This window comes from Aquarana catesbeiana, linkage group LG02 (genome assembly GCF_042186555.1).
Source record: "Aquarana catesbeiana isolate 2022-GZ linkage group LG02, ASM4218655v1, whole genome shotgun sequence".
In the NCBI taxonomy this organism is placed as follows: domain Eukaryota; kingdom Metazoa; phylum Chordata; class Amphibia; order Anura; family Ranidae; genus Aquarana; species Aquarana catesbeiana.
In genome coordinates this window covers 301,666,480-301,683,360 of record NC_133325.1, presented here as the reverse complement: position 1 = coordinate 301,683,360, position 16,881 = coordinate 301,666,480, and the positions used below count along the sequence as shown (strand labels likewise).

Sequence of the window (16,881 nt, the reverse complement as noted above, 5' to 3'; positions counted from 1 at the left end):
GACTCTGCAAACGCGAGGCCTATTGGATCTTCACCTTAGGCAGTATGACCCCTGGGGGGTTGAATGAGGATCCTGAGGTTCATAAAATTGTCTGACAGTGTAGATTTCGATGAGTATTCATCTGCCAAACACCCCCCCCCCCCCCCGCCCCCCAAAAAAACCCCGTGTTTCTGCCTATTCCCGGTTATACATTTACGCTGTCCCGCACATACAGGACAGCGTCCGTGTACTTCCCAATTTATCTGATGTAGCCGATTTCCTGTTTTGATTATTAGTGGATTACCTATGGTTTTATACCAATATAGTGTTTACTTGAGACATCATTCATGATATATATCTAGTGGTTAAGTATAGATATCATTTTGTTTGCACAGTCATGGTCACAACTATTTTTTGCACATGGCGACTGAAGATGTTACATTTACCATTTGTATTGTCATCATATAATATGTATGGTATAGCAGTCGCAATATGTTGTTGCATGCGCATACCTCTCTCAGCGTGTTCCTAATTCTTATTCTAATTTTAATTAAATTCATTTCATTTACTATTGGCACCACCATTATTATGGGAGCTGATCAGTAGCCGAATAGTGGCATGCGAGTCTGTGGGCACCCATATACGCATAAGAGCTACATGTACAGTGCGCTAGTCGCGCTGATGGTCGGATGATTTATCATCTACTACACTATTTTTCTTTATTATTATTATTATCAGATAACATAATTATTACCATTATTAATGACTTCATCATTACTCCTCCTTCTACTACACAGTCTATTATCTTCTAGTGGTATTTGTATTCTCACTCCAGTTTCATCAGTATCCTTTCATTTCTATACATGCTGGCTGTGCATTGTGGCAATGTGTTGTTTAGATGTAGCCTGGCTCATGGTCTGTGCGACAGCTGGTCGTTCTGTTAGACACCAGGATGTTTCTGGTGGGCGGAGGGCTCTTCACTTGTTGGTCCCGCCCCTAGCTGCACGTCACTAGGCTTTCTCACGCTGCCCGCACGGCCAATGTGCTGTGCGTCCTGCGGAGGGGGAGATGTCTACCCCGCCTCCTTCCTCCAGCGTGGCACGCATACTCCACCTCCTCTCCCTGTAGCTTGGAACGCAAGCACACTGGTGTGCGTTCCTTTCTGATCATAGACACGCTGCAAGTACCGGCCCGTGGTGCAGCTGTTACGGAGGCTCTTTACAGTCACTGACCCCCACAATACTATGTGTAAGTACATGCACACTTCCATTCACTGTGTACATCCTGAGATTTGAAGTATGAGGTTTTGTAGTATGACTCTCACCCATTACGATGTGTAATGTTTACTGCGATTTATACTTGGCAGTACGACTGGTAATATCTATTGTGATGTATATCTGGTATTTCTAGATACCACATGTTGCCTTTCAGACCGTATGCACAGTACGTTGCTGTTCACTTCCTATTTTATCTATCAATTGGTTATTTACTAGCTGCTTTTATGTGTATGTATGTGTGTGTGTGTAGGCATGCACGTGTATACATGGTGTGTGCACACGTCTGCATATGCACTTATGCGTATAGGGCAAGCCTGATCAGAGGACTTAGGAGGGAGTGATTTCTTAAGGGGGAGGAGCCCCGCACCCTATCCCTGTCTTATTGGCTTGCAGGCATTTATAAGTGAGGTTCGCTGAGGGAGGTTGCACTGCATAGCTCTGAGGAAGAGGGGACTTTCCCCTCGAAACGCGTTAGGGGATTGCAGCGTCTGTGCGTTCCTCCACGACCCCTGGAAGGTTCCGCTCATCCCAAATCGCAGACTGTCCACCGGTACGATTTTATGTTGTGCCTCCTCCACCAATCGCCTGTGAGTTATTTCCTTTACTATTTTTTATTAAATAAATGTTTTAAAAGTTAATGCACAAGGCTGGTGCGCCCTTGTCTTCTTTTTATTATGGTGCCCAGAGAGCTGGCCTATATAATCACCAGGAGTCTTGTATTACAGATATGTACATACAAATACAGTATTGATGGCATGGAGGCAGGGAAATTAGATCTTTTTTTCCAGTTAAAAAATAAAGAAAGAATGGCTCAGGCTGAAACCTAAAGATAATTTTTGGAAGCTGTGCATTCATGGGTTTAAATGATGGTCGAAACCATCCACAAAAAAAAATTAAGGTTCCAATTAAGTGCTATAGAGCCACCACTACTCCACGCACACTAACCTATGCAGACTTCAGGCCTAACTAGCCAAAGTCTAAAATGCTGCACAGGCAAATCAGCGAGAAGAGACCTTGTCCAGCGCATCCCACAAAAATGGCACATAGCAGCCCAGCCCACAGCAAGACCAGCACCAACTCTCTAAGCAACCTGGACCCAACCAAATAACGGACTGCCTGTTCGGAGAGATTAATGAGGTGGGGCTCCGCACTTTACAGCTGGATGACCTCCTTGCTTGAGGGACACGAGGAGAAAATCGATAACCTCAAGCTAGAAATCTAGACCCCCGTTACAAGCTAGAAGAGGTAAAAAAAAAAACAGGCTCACAGAGCTAACCTCAGGGTCAGAGGTGTGTAAGAATCTATCACTGATCTTCAGTTAACAGTGATGCAATATGCCAAGAACTTGTACTGGGAATCTCCAGAGCGTAGATGGAGTTCGAGTCCACAAGGCCCTAACCAGAGAAAAGTACCCCCACGACAAGGGATATATTGATAAAGCTTGACTATTTTTGCACCAAGGATTGCCTATTTGCAGGAAACTCAGGAGTCAGGTTTCTTCCAGTTTCAAGGGAATCGGTACCAGCTGTTCACAGACCATCTAACCCCCAGCAGTTCAAATGAGAACTGAAGCCCTACATTCAGACCTTTCAACATCAAATACAACATTATCAAGGAATTTCCCCTTCAAGATGATCTTCACCCAAAATCACAAGCATTGATGATACCAAGGTGTACCTCTCATCCTTGTACCTGACTGTGGAGGATCCAGAGCTGAATATCAATTCCACCAACAAATCTTGTCCAGACAATGCAAAACCCCTCTTACCTAAAAAGCAGCAGCTCCACAATCAGCCATTCTAGAATCAGTCATGGGTCCACAGCTAGGATAACCACTGAGACAAACACCTTAACAGTGTAAAGCACTAACTCAGATGGCTTGTACCTGAATTGTAAAACTTGATATTGTTCCTCTTTTCCTACCACTAGGGACTGTTAGGCTGGATTCACACCTATGCATTTTTTGTGCTTTTTGCATTTTGCAGATTTGCACTACAGATTGTGTTCCATTGGAAACCATGTCAAATGAACTCTAGTGCAAATCTGCAAAATGCAAAAAGCACAAAAAATGCATAGGTGTGAATCCAGCCTTAGGGTCTAATTGTGCAGTGTATAGTAAACTCAGCCCACAACCCTTTAAGTTACAATCCATGGGCAACTTTCGCGTTTTTGTTTTTGCCACCTTACAGTCACACACTTCTGGGTCCAACTTCCCATGATGGTTTTATACCACAGGCCTTATGTGCCCTATGATTCATTCTTAGGCCCTTGACCCAAGGCCCTTACCTACTTGAGATAATGCCAGCACTTCAATCTCAGCTACAGTCATTTCTGTCTGGTGCTTCTGCACATAACTAGCACTTTGCTGCAGAAACCTCCATCAACTTACTGGAGAGGGTTGTTGATGAAGGCCTTCACCTACAAACTGGACTTTTAGAATTTAACCATGAAGACTGGCCTATCAACCTCTACTATGGCCTGGGGTAACTATCAGCTATGCAGGGCTCCTCAACCCTAATACACCAAACCCATATCTAACATGCTTATTTGAAAGTTTACTTTGTTATCTCTATTGCCAGGGACTGAAGGGAGTTGCCTTAGCAGCAGATACAACAAAACTTGGAAGGTATGTTTTGTGGCTACTTGGCGCTTTTTTACATGCATCTAGGTGACATTGCGACTCTCTCGATCATGAACTACTACATCTGTGCCTAAGGTGCAATGGTTATGGCTGCATGGCAACACAGGTGACATTACTATTTATTGCAATGGCCATAGGTATGCTGGAACGTTACTTACCTGGTGACCCCTGCTCAACCTGCCGTATGCCACAGTTCTCATCTTAATTTGCAAACTTGCATGGTTTTAATTGTACCACTGTGTAAGTTGTAATGGGCATTCCTTTTGGAGCCACAGGCTCACTGAGCAGGTGGGAGTGCATGAGAGACAGAGAGCTGTACACATAGGCCAAAAGTCTGACAATTTTCAGATGATTTCCTGTGTGTATACAGTACAACTTAGAGGCAAGGCACTTCAGCTTATAGCTATATTCCATCCGTCTCTCTATTTAACTTGCGCTATTTCAAGATTGGCCAGGGTGGCAGAAACTGCCAGCTCACCCATCACCTTCAAGTCTATGACAACAGAAGACTATAGTACCAACCTGTTGTTCCAAGGAATGTTTCTTGCTACTGGATTCTTTTTTTTTTTCTTATGATTTTAATTTACTTTATTCTAGGTTTTATGCACTTTTCCTACATCTTCGTTCAGCAATACGTGTGAGTGTTACGGGGTTAACAAAACTCCAACCAGTATATGCTGCTAAATTTAATTGAAAAATTGAGGCTGCTTCAAGATGGAGTTAAAGAGGAAAGTACCTCTGCAGGTGGGAGGTATGAAAAGGTATCAGACAAAGCTAGGAAAGGAGTAATGCCGCATACACACGACCGGTTTTGCCGTCGGAATAAACTCCGAAGGTTTCTCCAACGGAATTCCGCTCAAGTGGTCTTGCATACAAATGGTCACACCAAAGTCTGACCGTCCAGAACGAGGTGACGTACAACGGGACTAGAAAAAGGACGTTCAATAGCCAGTAGCTAATAGCTTCCGTCTCATACTTGCTTCAGAGCATGCGTCGTTTTTGGTCCGTCGGAACAGCATACAGATGAGCGGTTTTCCCGATAGGAATTGGTTCCGTCGGAAATATTTAGTTCATGTTCCATTTCTAGGTCTGTCAGAATTTTGAAAAAAAAGTCCGATGAGGCATACACACGATTGGAATAGACTATGAAAAGCTTCCGTCTGACCTTTTCTGTCGGACATTTCGCTCATGTGTATGCGGCATAAGTCATCTGCTAAATCTTTACAGATAGGGTCCAAGAGTTGATATAAGGCTGATAGAGTCAATGTAAATGTATCCATGATTGTGGATGGATTGGCCACAATCATGTTAGTAGGTAAGAATATGTTTGCTATCATAGAATTTGGTTTGTTAGCACAGAAGTGAAATTTTCTTTTAGTCCATCACAAATGTTTTTTGGCCCCATCAGTAAGGAAAAGTTCTGCTCTGTTTTTGCAAAGATACAATCTGTAACGACTGAAATTATGTCCTTGCAAGGTGAGAAAATAAGCTGATTTTAGAAATTTATTTATTTTTTTTTTGCATACAGTAATTTGAATAAGCATCCCTTTATGGGCTTCCCAACGGTTTGTTGTCGAAGAAGCAGAATTGGCATTTTCATCTAAGTATACAAAAAAGGGAGGTGTGAATTACATTAAAGTGGATGTAAACCCAATGTCATCCTTTCTAAACTACTGCCATAGGGGTTATCTATAAGGATATGCATGCTTCCTGCATGTATCTTAACCTGTCAAATGTCTCCCCTCTGTCTGTTATTAGACCCGAAAAACTGCATATTCTGTGGGTGGGTCTGTTGTCTGGAGCTCGGTGGGTGGAGTCATGATGTCAGTAGACTCCCCGCCCACCTCTACACTCCCCTTGTCAATATGCATTTTCTCCTGTGTATTTCTAACACTGAACTTCTGCTATGATCTCTAACATCCAGTGAAAAGACAGGAAAGTAACCACATGACTTCAGCATGCCAAATCATGCTGAGGTGTGGAACAGCCAATCCTTGCAGAGCTGCTGAAGAAAGGAGTGGGGGAGGGAATTAAAAAATAATGCATGTCTTAGGCGAGATGTAAATCACCTGTAACTCACAGCAAGGGGGAGGATTTGACAAAGTTTTTCTCAGTTTGTCAAGATTTTTCTCACTGAACAATAAAAGAGGATTGCTCAGAGATGGATTAACTCTGTGTGGCAAGACTGGGCTTAAATGATAGGAAATCTTACTCTACAGTATGATATATATATATAAAAAAAAAAAAAAATTTGGGTTTACATCCACTTAAACTATGTCAGTAAAAAATAACAGGGAGTCATTTAAGTGCCAAATATAGTGCTGTGGGCTTGGGGAAATGGATTTACAGTCAAGTGAAAGTATAGTATATGATATGACATTATTTCTCACTTAGAGCATTAAAAAAAAAAAGACCTTTCTGCACCACATTATCAACTACTACCGTACTACTGGGCAGCACATTTAGCTTTCCTAACCTCTTAAAATGTTTCAACCAAAACAGACCCTTGCAGGTCAGCACAAAACATATCAAGTAGCGCCAGTTAGGATAAAGACTGTCCTATGGACCGCCTGATCTGTGCAAACATATCACCGACCTGACACCTAAACACTCCAAAAAACTTTTTACATTTCTTTCTTTTCTCTCCTCTACCTTCTCCTTCCTCCTACATTCTTCTCCTTCCACACTGCACAACATCTGACTCCTAGAAACACAACCATCCTCTTTCCTATCTCCCCACACCAGACATTCCTTCTATCTCTTCTCCACAAACAGAACACACCCTACATGGCACCGGCACACCCATGACTAAAAGAACACTCACAGGGGGCATCTACTCTCTGTACGCCACCATTATGTCATTAGTGCTAAATAATGACTCACAGTACTATGTTGTAAAATAAATGCTCTGGACATGGATAAAATAAGGGGCAGACTTTCTGATGCCGAACAGCGTCTGGGGCAGGTGGAGGACACTGTGGAGTCTCATGGAACAGACTTAAGGGCCCTGCAAACCAAAATTAGAGCACTGGAATATAAATCAGAGGATGCGGAAAACCGTAATAGGAGGAACAACCTCCGTATTGTAGGTCTGGCGGAAGGAGCTGAGGGGAAATGCCCGACGGAGTTTATTGAAGGCCTACTACGTTTCCCTCCTACCAGGGGCTCAATTTTCACCTTTCTATGCGGTGGAGCGGGCTCACCGGATTCCTCCCAAGCCGGGCCCCCCTGGAGCACCGCCACGCACATTTATCCTAAAGTTTCTGAACTTCCGTGACAGGGATGAAGTGCTCCGGGCTGCTAGAGTGCAGGGAGAAATACGCCATCAAAATAACAAGCTGCTCATCTTCCCTGACTACTCTGTAGAAACTCAAAAGCTCAGACGCTCCTTTGACCAGGTGAAGGCAGCCATGCGTCTTAAGGGCATTCGATACAGTGTTCTGTTTCCAGCACGATTGAGGGTTCAAGACGGGGAAACTACCAGATTTTTTACCTCCCCCAGGGATGCTAACGCATGGCTGGAATCATTGCCCCCCGACCGTTAAACGCTGCAAAATGTTCTTCCGTTCTTCTGCTCTGAATATTGGCCGCTGATTGTTCAAACTTTGACAGGGGACTTAATCTTGCACCCGTTGTGCCTTTTGTACTCCCTGTCAGTATACAATATAAGTGTTGTGCCCCTGGCTGTGCCAGGAGATATCTACTCTCAAGCTTGCCACTGTTTGAATCTACTGTGGGATAACCTCTTTTGCCCCTGACAAGATATGTTTACTGACTTACTGCAGCAATGACCTGTTTGGCTCTTTTGGAAGCTCAGATTTCAGTAATTCCTGAAGGAGGGTCACTGGCGGACTCTAGTGACCATTACACATAGTGCAGGTTCATTTTTTTCACTTGCACGTGATATATACCTTTCATTATGACTGCCTAATGCTGGAATTCCAATCTGGGAGACAATCAATTGATAACTGCATTAGAAGGAGAAAGCGTTTTGCCAGATTGTCTGCCTAGAGTATGGCATACCCTGTATTTCTGAGCTGCAGGATGACCCTCCTCATCTATCCTAAACAGAGAACATATTTTATTTTATTTTCATTTTTTCTATTCTTCATGTGCTGCTAGTTTAATCCACATATCTACTCACCCACGACGGCCCGAAATAACCTTGTTGGTTGGAACGCTATTTCTCTCCTAATTCTTTCTGACGGCGGAGTTCTCGTTACCTTACGTGGACAGTCCTCTCCACTAAGGGTCTATACCCACTGGTTCACGCTCCCTGAACTTGGGGTTTTATTTTTCTTTTTTGATGTTTGGGGAACAAGGCATTCCTAGGTTGGGGTGGGGGATGCGGGGTGGGGGGCGGGGCTCAATGCTGGGTTTGTTTTTGTTAACACTATTTTGTTGTTTCGGGTGCTTTAGATATGACGTATGTTTGAACAGAACCATTTATACAGTGCTATGTAGAACAATACATGTGTGGCTGGACTGGGATGCTACCTGTCTGGTATGTTACATAACTGCATATCCATTATACATCACACTCCATGGCTGAGATAAAGGTAATTTCATGGAACGTTCGGGGGCTTAATACTGCTGTTAAGCGTTCCCTGGTGTTTCGTTTCCTTCGCTCCCACAACCCACAAATCTGTATTCTTCAGGAGACGCATCTGCCGCAAAAAAAAACGGTTTGCCTTAGGAAAGCCTGGGTGGGCCTTAATTATCATTCCACCTTTTCCACCTATGCCCGAGGGGTTAGCATCCTGGTTCACAAGACACTACCGTTTAGGCTGATTGAGGTTAAAACAGATAAAGAAGGGAGATTTGTTGTTATACATGCTAATATATTTGATAAGAATGTGGTACTAGTTGGGCTTTATGTTCCTCCGCCAGCATCTGGCAGGGTCCTTCACGAGATCATGCAAATAGCTGTGCAATTTGATACCGCATTGGTATACCTCGTGGGGGACTTTAACATGGTTCCACTGGTGGAACTTGATCGGCTGCAATCCTCGGCTCGGGACACTCCGGACCTCAGGCAGTGGGCTGAAACTTTTGCCCTCACTGACGTCTGGAGGCACTTGTACCCGACATTGAAAGTTTTCACTTGCCACTCAGCCTCACACAAAACGCTATCTAGAATTGATCTTGTATATGCTTCAGGCCCTGCATTGCAGTATGTGCATGACCTATCTGTGCTTCCCAGGGGAATTTCAGATCACGCACCATTGTGCTCGACACTTACGCTGTCTGTTCCACCAGGGACTCGCCTGTGGCGTTTATCCAGATTTTGGGCTAATGATGAGAGACTGTTGGAACCCCTAATAGCCTCTATCTGCAATTTCTGGACGGACAATGCTGAATCAGCTGCCCCTCCTGTTATATGGGACTCATTTAAAGCTTGGATACGAGGGGAGTATGGGCATAGTATCACTCGGCTCAAACGTGAATCTACTCGCTCCCTGAGTGAGCTGGAGGCGCTGGCGGGCAGGTTGGAGGCTGAATACGTTTCTGCTCCTGGGGAGGACCGGTATAGGGCGTGGAAAAAGGCACTGCGTGACCTATCCACCACTAGAATGGCCCAGACAGACAAGGCCTTGTTATACTCCGCTCAACGCGTGTTCGAGCATGGTGGTAAAAATGGGAAGCTTCTTGCGTGGCTGGCTAAGGGAAACATACCTTCAACCCCCATAGGTTCCATTAGAGACAATACTGACCAGATCCTTACTGCCCCTGCTAATATTAACGACCGTTTCCGAGAATACTTTCAGGAGGTTTACTCCTCTAGAGATGTTGCATCGGATTCATCCATGTCCTCCTTTTTTGACTCCCTGTCTATCCCTGTGTTGTCTGAGGAAGCAAGGGAGGGGCTGGAGGCTGACATCACACTTGAAGAGATACAGGTTGCCATAGGACATCTCAAGGGAGGGAAGGCCCCGGGTGCAGATGGGTTACCATCTGAATTTTACTCCAATTTTTCTGAACTACTGGCCCCTAAGTTGACTTCACTGCTTTCTAAATTTGCAAATCTGCCAGCCCTACCTGACTCAATGAATGAGGCGGTTATTGTACTGGTTCCTAAACCAGGAAAGGACCCTCTTGACTGCGCATCGTATAGGCCCATCTCGTTGCTTAATGTTGATGCCAAGATTTTTGCTAAGGTCTTGGCCACCCGACTGTCCCATGTAATAGAAGACCTAGTGGGTATAGACCAGACGGGATTTATGCCAGGCAAGGGCACAGATATTAATATTAGGCGCCTATTCCTTAACTTAGCAACATCGCATGACAACACAGGGTCCAGGGTTGTTGCCTCTTTAGATGCCGAAAAGGCTTTCGACTCTGTTGAGTGGAAATTCTTATGGGAAACCTTGCGTAGATTTGGATTCGGCCCTAAATTTATTCACGGCGTACGTTTGTTGTACCGATCCCCCCGGGCACGGGTTCGCACCAACAATTGGGTCTCAGACTCCTTTGCTCTGTTTCGTGGTACGAGGCAGGGATGCCCGCTCTCCCCCAGCCTGTTCGCCCTGGCGCTGGAGCCTCTGGCAATTGCCATTAGGAGTGCACCGGACGTTCTGGGCCTGCGGGTGGGTATGATGGAAGAGCGCCTCTCCCTCTATGCCGACGACGCATTATTGTACCTTAATGATGCTGGACCCTCTCTTCAAGCTGCCCTGCGTATTTTTGACAGTTTTGGTGGACTCTCGGGAGTTAAGATAAATTGGACCAAATCAGTCCTATTTTTTATAGATGATGAGGTTAACTCTGGACCCCTCTCCTCCCCACTACAAAGGGTTAGGGAATTTAAATATCTTGGAGTTGTGATCACTAGGAATCTCTCTGATTTTATCGTAAAAAACCTGACCCCTGCCCTGAACACCTTACGTTCGAAATGTGCTGCCTGGGAGAATCTTCCTCTGAATCTTCTGGGTCGCATTAGTCTCCTTAAGATGATGATCCTGCCCAAATTCAACTATCTGTTTAGGAACTGCCCGGTCTGGGTCCCCGCCTCGTTTTTTAGGGAAATTGACCGTATAGTGGGATCCTTTATTTGGTCGGGGAGAAACCCTAGGTTGGCACGTACTACGCTATGTTTACCTGCAGACTTGGGTGGACTTGCCCTCCCAAATTTCCAGTTATATTTTTGGGCAGCCATGTTGGTGACGGTACACTGGTGGTTCCAGGGTTCTAGATCCAATGTGGCAACCTGTCTCGAGGCGAATATTCTGGGTTCCCTGACGGACCTTCGGAATTTTCCCTATAGAGGACCCAAGGCATATTGTGAAGTCCCTGGACCTACTAGAGCAACTTGGAGAGTATGGGAGGCGGCTAGGCGCAGATACTTGAGACCTGGCCAATTGTCTCCAGCTCATGCCCTATGGGGGAACCCACGACTTAAACACTTCCGTATGATACCAGACCCACAGGTGTGGGCCAGATATGGTGTAACCTTGTTGGAACACGTAATGTCTGGGGGTCAACTGCTCTCCTTGCATGAGCTTGCGGCTAAATTTGGACTGCCCCATTGGATGGGGTTCCGGTACCTACAGCTGAGACATGCGGCCAAGGCTCAATTTCCGCAAACTCCCCTGTTACAGACGGACCCCATCGAAGATCTCCTATCTCCTGGAGACTTGTCTAAACCCCTATCCTCTCTATATAATGCGTTGCCGGGAAGAGATTCCCCTAAGATTAATGAATTATGGGAAAGATGGCGGGCTGATATCCCGTCACTGGATAGGGAGGGATGGGAGGACTGTCTAGAGTATGGCCCGAAATTAGTGATAGCATCCAAGGACAAACTGATTCAAGTTAAATTTATATACAGGGTCTACTATACCCCGCAGAGACTCCATCGCATATTTCCTGAGAGAGACCCTGTGTGTCCTAAATGCAAAGTCCATATAGGCACATTTATACATATGTTCTGGGAGTGCCCAGTTGTTGCACTGTTTTGGACTAAGATTATAGGTGAAATCAACTCCAGATTGCAGACCTCTATTCCGCTCTTGCCGGCCATGGCGTTGCTGGGGATACATGATGATGAGCAAAGGCCATATCATCTTAAATTACTGATTTCCTTCCTTCTTTTCTATGCCAAAAAAGAAATACTCATGAAATGGATAAATTCTTCCCCTCCATCCTTTTCAGCCTGGGAGGCACAGATTGAGGCAGTGATCCCCATGTATAAAATGACATATATAAACCGTGGCTGTCCGTGGAAATTCGAAAAAGTTTGGTCTCCGTGGATGGCCTCGTAGAGAAACAAACATTCAGTCCACTACGTTTATTTGCTCCAATAGGGAAGGGTTCTGGAGGGTGGAGGGTGGACGGTACTTGATGAGAATGGTACTATTAACCTTACGTATTGTTTGCGGGTTTTGCATGTTAATTTCCCTATCCTCAAAAATGTAATCTACGTATGTAATGTATTGTACTCTGTTGAATGGTATTCTGTAACTGATTATCTATTACAACAATAAAGCACCACTGTTTTTGTTAAAAAATAAATAAATGCTCTAACAACTGTTCGTTAGGCCCAGCACAGAAACTAAACTACAGCGCCCAACTTCTTTGGTGCCTGAAAAGTTTAATAAAATGCAAAACCTGGAAAGAAAAATCTGGGATTCCATAAAATATTCAAGCAAATTGCTGTACGATTCCACACACCTTTTAAAACCATAACAACTTTTCTTCAACCAAGGATATGAAAAACCCCTCAGATTCCTGTGGCTGACCAAAGCAGATCTTTGCAGAGTACAGTATATGACTAAACCACTGTGCAAGGAACACTCAGCTCTTTTTCATTACATGCCTCCTCATCTAAGATATTTTGCTTTCTCCAAATTAAAAAAAAAAAAAAACACTCCCAAACTATGTACAATCCACCTTAAAGTGTTTGTAAACTTGAATCTTTGACTTGTACCTTATAGGTAAGCCTATAATAAGGCTTACCTATAGGTACTGTAAAAATCTCCTAAACGTGCACCGTTTAAGAGGTATTCACTATATATGCAGCAGATGACATCGGTCCATGCGCTCTGAAGGAACCGATTGGCAACAATGCACAGCTGCACCAGATTCTGAACTCTCTAGTTTTAGTAAATCAACCCCATAGTCTAGTCAATGTATGGTTTTCTTTTAGAGGGCGACTCTGAACACACCTCACACTACATTTCCTAATGGGGGAAAGATTTAGACAACTCCCCTGAGCGCCACCAATAGTCCCAAATATAGGACACATCTGAACATGTAACTGAATGCCTCATTCAACAAGGCCATTTATAAACTATTAATTATATGATACATGGTGTCCCATAGACTTTCTAAATTCCTCCAGGGTGCCTCACAGCTTAGTTTGTAGCAGCATTCTCAAGAATCCATCACATGGTTTTACCACCAACCAATTTAGACTTCTAATCTTCATTTTCACAGCGGCAAAGCAAACACAAGCTAAAGCCTGATAGTCTGGTACCCCAACAGTCATGCAGGTTAAACAAAAAAAAATGGCATGGTATCTGATCAACAAAAAGTTGGTGGACATTCTCTTTATGATAAAGTCAAGAAATTTTTCCTGGAGACCCCAATGACCCCCTATGGACCATCCAACATCCACCTTTGCACAGGAATGGGGTAGTTCCTTTACATAAACAGTTTTCTATTGACTTGCAACGTGCAATTGAACGTGCTATGGAATTGACATTCCAGAAAGTGTCCACACCCTTCACAGAGATATGTGAATGAACTACAAGTACTGTCTGTCACCACGCAAGACATTTTTGTAATATGTCCTCATAGTGAGCAGTGCTATATAGGTCTTCTAAAATGGATAATGGCTGCATTTGAAACCTGAATCTGTTTTGTTCTTTAACATGAAGTAATATCGACAAAATATGGGCCAAGTGGCTCTAAGATGACACTACTGCATAGTCCTCGCATATAACTGGGACTGGGCTAGAGGATGGGAAAGAGTATGATTATCTGCTCCTTGATTGTATCCCGATATCAAGGGGGTCTGGGTGGATTGTCATTATTGCAGTGATATCAAGTCTAACACGAGCCAGCACACACCCTTAGCTCTTTTTGCTACACCTTTTTTTTTTCTGATCGTGCTGGGCCACCTGCTGTTTCTGTGGCTTAAAATAGAGATTTTTTTTAAAAAGGAAAAAAGGAAGACGAAGCAATATGATCTGTTGATACTAATTTTCCCTCTGATACAGACTATGCTTTGATAAAACCAATGGATCAGAACCTTAACTCTTTGGTTTGTGAACCCTTAATGGTACAGTACTGTACATCTTCATAAAAATGTATGAATAAACTATATACAATATTGAAAATGTATTAAAAGTTTTGTAAACTGCCATAATGAAAATTAATTAAAATCTTATTTATATAAATCAGCTACTTTTCCAAGTTCACTAGTTCTTTAAAGCAAAAATCCATTATGAGCGGGGTATGGTGGTCAACAGTAAAGTATTATCTTATTATAATTCAGAAATCGAATTTCCAATCACAAAGTAATATGCGAATAAGTTGATGAAAGCCAAGCACAGAGCAAATGCATACAAAAGCTACAGTCCTAAAGAAAGAGTAGCTAGATCAACAAAAGCAGCTGAAAGGTTCCCAAGGATTGTACTCAAAGAAGCTGTGTGTTAATGTCACATGGAAGAACCCAATCACCTGAAATACTGCCAACGTCTAATGGACTCATCCTCCATCGATGGCACATGGTCACCAACTCTGGCATAGTACAAGAATGAAATGAAAATGAAGACAGGGGTATGGAAGATGATTGAGCTATTTTACTACTTGATGTGATAGCCTACAAGTAAAAAATACAAACCTGTTTAAAATTATTAAAAAAAAAAAAAAGCTTGTCCTTTCATAGCTGCTTTGCTGCAGATGACTGATGTTGGATGACTAGTTGTGATACCACTCACCTGATATTCAGCCAGGATAACATGGGAGTTGTTCCCCCGCCTATTACCCAGACAGTAAAAAATACAATTAGAAGAGTTGTAGAAAACATCATCCGATGAGCATATGTGGCAGTGTCACGAATTGAGAGGGCAAATGCCATTGCTCCACGGAGACCTGTGGAAAAGGAAACTCTTTTTATAGCAGAAGATAAAATTACATTGATTGCCATAAAAGATTGTTTGCCTTAATGCAAATTTGTTTTTTACAACCAATATTCATCAGAAACACTATACAAGATCACAAATTGTAGATTCAAATTTAGTAACAAAGGTACTAGTTAAAGTGAAACACTTGGGAGGAGCTTCACTCTGCGCCTCGGAGGAGAAAGTAGCCCAGAAGTGTCTTTTTTGTAATCCTACTCTATGCTCCACCATTCTAAGTCCTTGAAGCTAACAATTTTGACTCCAATCCTCATATTATCTCTGACTGCAAGAATGCATCAAAAGGATTAGGGGCCCCTTCACACTGATCAGTTGTTCAGTTAAAAAATTCTGTAGAAAAATGTATGAAAAATGCATCCCTCTAAAATCCTATGGAACTCTTCACACCGGTCAGTTGCGTTTTTTGCGGTTTTCATACAGCTCTGTTGCTAAAATACGGTAAAAATACATTATCTTCAGCTTTTTTTTTTTGTTTAACTGAAAAACTGATCAGTGTGAAGGCTCTAACATACACCAAAAAAAAAAAAAATGCAACAAGCAGGATTTCGCATTTTTTTTTTTTAATCAAATTTTATTTAAAAAAAAAAAAAATTCAAGACAAGCATACACAAAAAACACCAAAAACGTATAACTCAAAAAATCATAGCAAATAAAAAACAGCCGTCAAATACCCAAAAAGTAAAAAAAAAAAAAGGAAAAGCACACCATTATAACGATCTGCCAACATCAAGCAATGCAGATGGGACCCATTTAACATTACTACTTTGTCTACTAAGACTGTTAACCTTAGCTCAAAAGCAAGCTCATATGAGCTGGCCAAGGTAACCAAATTGAGTCTTAACTGAATTTCTAATAAAAAAAAGATCTCTCTCTCAAAGGAAATACACTTGAGATCAAATATCCAGTCAGATATGGTAGGAGGATGCGGGAAGGTCAACTTAAGAGCAATTTGTCTCCTGGCCACAAACAATGCACGTATGACAGTAGTCCCCATGGGTGGCTTAAATGAACTGTCAACATACCTCAACAAACATGTACGAGGATCCACTAGAAGACTCACATCTAAGAACCCATTGTTCTAAGAACCCATAATAGATGCATCAAAGACCCTGAATTGCCGCATCTTTGACAAGCCGGATTAACTCTTAAGCCAATAGCACACAGAAATTCTGGGGTCCTATACGCCCTATGCAATATAAAAATCTGGGTTAACCTGTACGAGGGTGAAAGAGACACAAAGGGGAGGACCTGAAGAATCTCTGCCCAAGCACTAATAGAAATGGGCCCAATATCCTTTTCCCACTTTGCTCTAGAGGGCAGGTGGAATTTATGGAATATGGTCTACATGCAGGATTTTTAAACATACAATTGATCGTTTTGAAGAAGTCCATAGGAATTAAGGATGCATTTTTACTGAGTTTTTGCAACAAAGCAGTGTGAAAGCAGCTTAAAATGCAACTGCCCTGTGTAAAGAGTTCCATGGGATTTAAAGGATAAGGTCACTTTTTAGAAAAAAATAATAAATGCAAATTTTTTCTGCCGGTAAAAAAAAATGCATTTCTTTTTCTGTTTTTGGAGCCTGTAAAGCATTGCAACAGCGATCAGCAGATCGCTGGTGCCATGCAGGTCTCCTGCAGATCTGTCAGTGTATCTGTTTGCCCGAACATCCCGTACGGGCAAGAAGATACAATCTAATAAGCAGAATCAATGAACTGTGAAGCGACAGGGTAGTTCACTAGAAACTACAAGCCGAGAGCTGCAAAGGATGTCGGAGCTTGCACTTCATTTACACACAGAGCTGTGTGAATGAATCACGTGGCTGCATGGGCACGCCAATTTC

At 43.0% G+C, this 16,881-nt stretch overlaps 1 protein-coding gene across 2 annotated transcripts in view; it reads right to left on the bottom strand.

Moving 5' to 3' along the window:
* SLC9A7 (solute carrier family 9 member A7) overlaps window positions 1–16,881 on the bottom strand; it is a 156,043-nt gene that overhangs the window by 26,599 nt on the left and 112,563 nt on the right. Inside the window, exons 12-13 of one of the 2 annotated variants that reach the window (XM_073614604.1) lie at window positions 14,841–14,994; window positions 14,581–14,640 (exon numbers count right to left, since the gene is read on the bottom strand). In XM_073614604.1, the coding sequence (XP_073470705.1) occupies window positions 14,581–14,640; window positions 14,841–14,994 (214 nt within the window). The remainder of the gene's footprint in view (window positions 1–14,580; window positions 14,641–14,840; window positions 14,995–16,881) is intronic. The other variant, XM_073614605.1, reaches the window with a different exon arrangement.